Below are 7,636 nucleotides of genomic sequence, written 5' to 3'. Positions count from 1 at the left end.
TTTTTGTTGTGTGACTTACATTTAACATACTTATATATACTTACATACTACTGACTTAATTAAAAAAATGTGACAGTTTTTCATGAAATCTTAGATATAAATTTTACCAATAAGTTCTATATAAAATGTGTTGACACAAGTATATATTATACAAGATACACTGTATATATATATGTATATAGATATGTGTATTCATATATAGCATACAAACACACACACACAAACACACACGCGCGCGCGCGCGCACACACACACACAAAATTTTTTAAAGAAAATCATTAATAAAAATGCTGACAAGAAGTTCATATTAAACTAGCTTTAACGAAGATATTTGGTAAAGAAGATTGAAATATTAGAAACATTTGAACTTTAGTTTTTAAGAAGATAAATAGAGTGTTTTAAACGAAATTGAATGGTTCAGGTAGCTGGCACAGGTTAAGAGCGAGAGGTGGGGGTATTAGAGGCACTACGTTGGGCGTATATGAATACGTCAACGAGAGATGCCGTCGTTTCGTGTTTCGAGTTTTTGCACAACAGCCGTGGGCCAAGCAACAACGCACTCGCGCTCAAGTCGGATTACATTCTTCAAGAAAGATTCGAACTCTTATACTGATTATTCCACAACCGAATTACTGCAGACTATCTTTCTCTCAATGGTTTTGGCCTAACCTCTTCTATCACAAACTACAGTGGAACATGACAAAAGGTGGCATCACTGGGGACGTGTTGGAAGCACGGACGGAGCTGTGCTCATTGATATGACGCCATTTTACTAACCTTTTCGGCGCGGATCGCGACGATCCACTTAAGGTGCTCCATTTCGTATCACTTCAAGAGCGTCTGATTCTATCGTTCAGATTTTACAAACCGTATACACACTTTCGTAATTCGAAGCGATTCGTTCAAGCCGAAATTTACCGGAAGGTACGCATCTCTCATAGCACTGGGATCATTTTTGTGTGCAACAAAAGTTTACCAGCAATACTTTTTTGCTGAATCTTGTTATCACGGCATCCTGATTTCGTGTATTCTTTCATTCGCCACATTTTAACATTAATTTCATTGTAGTAAACTGTTTTTGTGGGGACTTTGGGACTGAATCATTGTGGAATGATGTTCACTACGAAAGGCTTCTTGCATGTCATACCATGTACTCAGTTTTGTAATACCCTTGTCAGAGGTATTATAATTAATTGCTTGTTACTTTACTCAGTGTACTTTAAACCTAAAGTTTAATTTTCTGTGATTTATTATCAACATGATGTTCAATGTTTTTCACTTGATTTATGGATCGTCTTTCAAAGCTAATTAAAATGTTTTTGTTTCCTTAGATTGCTATGTAACAGATTAAATTCTGCATAAAAATATGATTTTAAATATTTGGTTATATAACTATTCTTGTTGTTATAATTATATCCATAAAATAGTAAAGAAAGATCTTTTAATAAGTTAAATGTAACAGGTGGCTTTGTAAATATATCAATTATAACATTGATTAGAGTAGGAATGATATATAATTTTGGTGCTCTTAATTTTTGTTTAATTAACATATATGATTTAAACATTTAATATAATGATTCGTTAATGTTATAATTGTTTGAATAATATTTATGACACATACACACCATATTCTCCTATATAATAGACTATAATATTTTATGAAATAATCATTTCACAACAAATGTACAAAACAAATATTTCTTTCCTATTAGAATATTTTTATATTAAAACATATTTTATATGTTGTAGGTAATATCACTGTAGCTAAGCAGTGCTATTATGGAAGATGAAGATGGTGAAAGTAAAGTTATGGATATGTGGAGCATTTTGGGAAAACAACAACTTAAAGATACTTCTATTGGAAATTCGCTAAAGTCATCGATTGACAGTATATACACTGATGTGATAGAAGAAGAAAAACAATTATTGCAATATAATTCTATTGCAACCAAAGATTCTCCAAGCAAAAATAACAGTACAGGACCGAAAATTGTGTTTAAAGGTTTCAAGAAACGTATTTTGGCACAAGCTCAAGAAACACAAACGAATACATTGAAAAATATAACACAGGAACAACAATCGCCACATTCTAATGCATCCAAAAGTAGCAAGGAAAAAAGGGCAGAAATTAAACGGGGCAAAATAACAGAATATGCACAATATTTGGGTCTTCAGCCTTCGTCAAAGAATAAGTGTTCAAAGTGTCAATCGTCATCAAGTTTGTGCTCTACATTGAAACAAATTTCATGTACTTGCAATTCCACAATGACACCAATGCCCAGCACATCAGAATCATCTACAGTGCCACATTCTCCTAATTTTAAAATTACAAGAAAAGTTTATCTTTGTGCAGCATGTGGCACGTATTTTGAAAATTGGAACTTATTTTTACATATGAGGGATATACATAAACGTCATATATGTTTATTTTGTCTTGGAATGTTTGGTCAAGCTGAAAGGTTGTCGCATCATTTGACAAAGAAACATAGTGTTCCAGAAATGACGTTTACATCTGTTGAAGATTTTTATGGTGCTTTCAAAGGATCGTGTTATCTAGTTTGTTGTACATGTGAGAAAGTTTTTTCAGAAACGGATAATTTTTATAATCATTTCTGTTCACCAACGTCTAAGCAAGATGTTACTGCTTCCATATGCACATTATGTAGACAAACAGGTTCGCACGCAAGTACATGCAGTTTAGCCATTGAAACCAGTAAAGAAGTAAATTCTGCTTTACCACCTACTACGCAAACAGGAATAATGTCAGCTAATATACTTGATAAAGATGTAAATAGTGAAAATAAGACTGTTCCAAGGAAATCGATGAAAAATAATAGGTCTAAACATATGGAAGGCGGTACATCCAATCAACAAAAAGTAAATATTCACGCAAAAAAGATCAATAATAAAGTTGCTGTATCTCAGTCAAACGAAAGCCAAGAATTTGATGAAACATTAAGCAGAGATGAAAATTGTCAGAATGTAGTAATGCACAATGTGGTTAAAGATACTGTTTCAGAGACAATAATGGAAGTTTCAAAGTGTATCGAAGATTCCTGTGAAGAAAAGAAAGAAACAAATGAAAAAGAGGTTTGTCCAAATAATTTGGAATTAAATTCAACCGATTCACCCAGCCATAATATGCCATATGATAGTGTAACGGAAACTATTATGGAGGTATCACGATGTACAAATAACGTAGAAGATATTGATGACAAAATTAAGAAAGAAAATGTAGATGTCGATATGTTGAATACATCTGATAAATCAGAAACGAATTCTACTAAACTCGATACGAAAACTGTAAATTCGACCGAAGAAACTAATATTAAGATAGAGGATGTTAATTCTGTAAATCAAGAAACAGAAGAAAATGTAGCCAAAAAGAAAACAGAAGAAATTGTATTCGAAACAGACTCTCAGTCTCAAATGTCTGAAAGTTCTGTACATAGTCCAGTTAGTCGATCATTATTTAGTCCGCAACACGAATCACATGTATCCGACCTTCAGCCCAAAGAAAAAGCTTATGACAATGATAACAAAGAAAATTTTGATGTACCTAATGAATCTCAATCTTCGATATCGTTCAATACCAATGAAGCTTCTGATAGAAGTTTAGTTATAAAGATATGTACCAATAGAAATTCTCAGTTTTCTGTTGCGACCAATAGCGAAAATATAGAAAATAATATTGTTAAGAAAGAAGAAGAAAACAACAATGCAGAAAGTTCACTGACAGAGGAGAAAGAATGCAACATGTTTGAAGAGGACAAAGACAACAGCGTTAGTTATCAAGTTAATGACGAAGACAGCGATTCCGATAGTTCGAAATTAGCTGTAGTAGATAGCATCCCCGAAGAGACAGAGAATATTGAAGAAACTAGCGAACATAAAGCAGTAACGGGAATTAAAATTGAAATGGACATGAGTATCAAAAACAATGAAAATGAGACTGAAATTATTGATGAAAAACCAACAAATAATATAGATACAAATGAAAAATGGGACGAAGAAACGAAAGACGATAGTCAAAGTCTAATCGAGAATATAGCACAGTCTCAAATGCAGCCAAGCGATGGAATAATATTGGCTGGAGAAGATGTTCCTTGCATCGATCTTAACGTTGATGGTATTTTAGACAGTATAGAGATAGAAGATTTATTGAAACGTTGTATAGAAGCAGCAAGTCCTTTCTGCGTTTACTGTAATCATGCACGTCATATAGCAGTGAATGGTAAACAACTAGGACTGCACATGCTTGCGGAACATAAATTTCAACCTCAACATCCTGCCATAATTATTCAAGCAGAACAATTTATTACTAGAGTGAAAAAGTCTCTCGATGAATTAGATTCTTACTTCTTTAATTTAGATTCTTACAGTAGCACAAATGGTACATACAATATTCCAAACGTGAGAACGTACGAATGCTTTCATTGTAGATTTCATTCTGCCATACACAAGGAACTTTATCTGCATAACCGAAAGATGCATCAAAAGACAATCTTGATCTGTATAATGTGTAAATCCACTTTTTATAGTTATAGCGAACTTCTTTGTCACTTATGTCCTGGAACTTACTCTCCAAATATTAACGTCAGATACAGATGTTGTCTGTGCCCCATGGCAAATCTTCCATCTGCATTTAGATTAATGGTACATTTACGCAAAAGGCATCATGCGTGCGACGTTTGTTTGGAATCTACCGGAAATCAACAGCGTCTTTCGAATCACGTTTGGAAACATAAGCTTCATCATTTATGTTATAGATGTGGTATTGCATACAGAAACAAACCAGACATTACCAAACATCTATTTTGGAAGCATGGAACGGAAAGCGTACTGTGTAAAAAGTGTTTACAGAAAAAGTGGCCGCATATTTATCACTTTTGTATACCACCCACGGCTTTCGTTTGCGAAGAATGTGGTTCTAGTTTTTCACGAGCCGTCGCTTTAAAAGTACATAAAAGGTTACATTCCGGAGATCATCCGTATGCTTGTAGCGAGTGCTCCGAGCGTTTCATTTCTCGAAAACTGTTAGACAAGCATGAAAACGCCCATAAAGAACCACCACCAGTTAGCACAAATTTGATGGACACGGTGAGTCAACAACCATTGATCAACGAGGAAAAATCAGAGAAAGAAAAAGTAGGCATAAGCGATGGTAACGTGTCTGCAACCGAGTTGGTGAAAGATATTAAAGAACCTGTGAAAAAGGTCGTTGACGTCTACGACTTGCCACCTTTGAATTTGTCTTCGGAAAGTGATACGGATTCTGAGGAGGAGAAACCAGAGATCAAGGAACCGGAGAACACCGAAAAAGTAAAATCAAACGAAGAAAATGCACCATCTTCCGCGAATCAAGCAAACTTCACTTCCTCCGAGGCTGTTGCAGACAGCATAGTAGAGGTTGAACAGAACGAGGAAGAGAAAGAACAAGGAGCGCAAATCATGGATGGTATCTGGGATAATTTTAAGAGCTATACAGCTAGTTTAGAAATGAAAGAGACGGCTAATAATTTTGCGATCAAAGAACCAGAGCCAGAAACCGACGTAGCATTCTTAAGAAGTATAGTATTGGCTGATCATGATTATTGCGTTGTGTGGTCAGACAAAGAAAAGGATAAAGATGCAACGTCCAAGGTGAACGAAAAAGAGGAGATAAACACAAGCGGGGACCAAGATTACTTAAACAAGGTGGAGAAGAGTTCCGTGGAGGGTAACGAAGTTCAAAACAGCAACGAGGATGACCCGAATAAGAAAAAAGCGAAAAGTCCGAAGAAAAAGAAGCAGAGTGGTGGAAGTACATCATCGAGTGATTCGTCTAGCGACAGTGATTCAAGCACTTGTTCTTGTGGGACAAATTGTAGCTGTAGCAGTTCGTCATCCGGTAGTTCTTCTAGTTCTAGTAGTAGTTCGGATTCGGATAGCTCCACTTCGGAAGGTTCTCCAAAGAAACAATCTAATCGGAAGGAACGAAAGAAAGAGAAAGAAAGTACACAGGAGCCGGAGACCGGATATACCGAATTGGAGAACAAAGAGATTTCTGTGGAAACGAAGAATGGATCTGCATCGGTTCCGGTAGAACCAGTTTGCCCACCACAGTTGTTACTGAGAGAGTCGGATCTAGAAACCGAGGAAACAGAAACAGACGAAGACTTTTACGATGAGCATCCTCAACAGCTTGCAAACAAATTACTGGCGGAGAAACGAAATCAATTGATGCTTCTAGCCGCGGTTGCCCCTGCATCCACGGAGTCAGCGATGCCATTGAATAACGGATTAACAGATAGGGACACAACGGTCCCTTCTCCAGATATTCCTCCCACCACGGAGGAAGATCAACCGCTGCAACAGCAGCAATCGCAGAAGAAGAAAGTGAAAACGAAGAAACGAAAGAAAGGAGAGAAGACGAAACAGCGTAACGTGACGCCAACCGTCGAGTCCATTAAACTAAACATTCCTAAAGCGTTTTACCAAAAGAACCCGGGTTATTCGGCCTCGTCGCCAGTGTTGATGCAATCGAACATGTCGTTGATGTCGAACGTGTCTACGAACGATGTGCACTCGATGAACGCGAGTGTCGAATCCCAAGCGATGGTTATAACAGGTCAAAGTATCGGTGGCAGTGGTTCCGAGGCAGAGAACAAACGGTCATCGAAACGAAAACGAGTACCAAAACGATTTTATGGTGATTCCAGTGATGACGAGGTAGAGAAACAGCCGACGGTGAAGTGGAGGAAGGTAGAGACGACGCCTTCTTTCACTACAGTGTCAAACGTAAAGCCATTGCCACCAAGATTGTCAATTGGCGGTAAGAATATGGCGTATAGACCGATCGAGAGACAATCGGAGAGTCTAGGAATCGCTACAGCTTCTGCGACCGAATCGGAGGAACCTGCGGATAGTAGCAGTGATTCCAGCGATACCGAGGTAGAAGCCAGCCAACAGATGCAGATGCATCTGTCGGAGAGTAATCCCCCAGCCCCGGAACGACCAGTTAATTTATATTGCTATTGTCAGTGCCCATACGATGAAGTGTCAGAAATGATAGCTTGCGATGCCGAGGATTGTCGCATCGAATGGTTTCACTTCGAGTGTGTTGGCATTATGGTGCCGCCGAAAGGCAAGTGGTATTGTCCAGACTGTCGAAAAAAGCACGGTATTGTGCAAAACAGCGAGGACTACTTCGACTGATAGCAGCGGATGATATCTTGAATGCGTGTGGAAATTTCTATCTAGGCATATTTGATAATGGGTGTTTGAGTTTCTGTGTCTCTCTCTCTCTCTCTCTCTCTCTCGCTCTCTCTCTCTCCCCCCCTCCTCCTCCTCTCTTTCGTTTTCTTTTCCCTCGCTCTTCCTCCCTTTATCTATCTATCCGTCTATCTATCTATCTATCTATCTATCTATCTATCTAGATATCTATCCGTCTATACCTACGTGTCTATCTCCTTTTCTGTTTTTTAAAAGTTTTTAAGTAATTTAACGAGAATACGTTCGAGGTGCTTCGAATATCGTTTGAAATGTAAAACGCTTGCTTTATCGTCTCTTATTTATCAGTTTGACGAATTCTATGGAACCTTAATACATTATAAATTTTTAAAAACATATGATACATTCTAAAAATACTAGATCT

General features: G+C 37.3%; 1 protein-coding gene across 2 annotated transcripts; it reads left to right on the top strand.

Annotated features, from left to right (window-relative positions):
- The first annotated feature begins 251 nt into the window (after positions 1 to 251).
- Positions 252 to 7,332, top strand: MESR4 (misexpression suppressor of ras 4). Of its 2 annotated transcripts, none has more exons than XM_069119663.1 (2): positions 252 to 810; positions 1,750 to 7,332. In XM_069119663.1, the coding sequence occupies exon 2, from the start codon at positions 1,780 to 1,782 to the stop codon at positions 7,195 to 7,197; it is 5,418 nt and encodes a 1,805-aa protein (XP_068975764.1). In that variant the 5' UTR covers positions 252 to 810; positions 1,750 to 1,779; the 3' UTR covers positions 7,198 to 7,332. The 2 variants fall into 2 exon arrangements, with proteins under 2 accessions (XP_068975764.1, XP_068975763.1); XM_069119662.1 differs by having other exon boundaries at positions 253 to 924.
- Positions 7,333 to 7,636: the final 304 nt, after the last annotated feature.

This window comes from Bombus flavifrons, chromosome 9 (genome assembly GCF_040668555.2).
Source record: "Bombus flavifrons isolate JBK064 chromosome 9, iyBomFlav1_principal, whole genome shotgun sequence".
Lineage (NCBI taxonomy): Eukaryota > Metazoa > Arthropoda > Insecta > Hymenoptera > Apidae > Bombus > Bombus flavifrons.
Note: the sequence above shows the minus strand (reverse complement) of the source record. Positions and strands in the feature narration are given on the sequence as shown.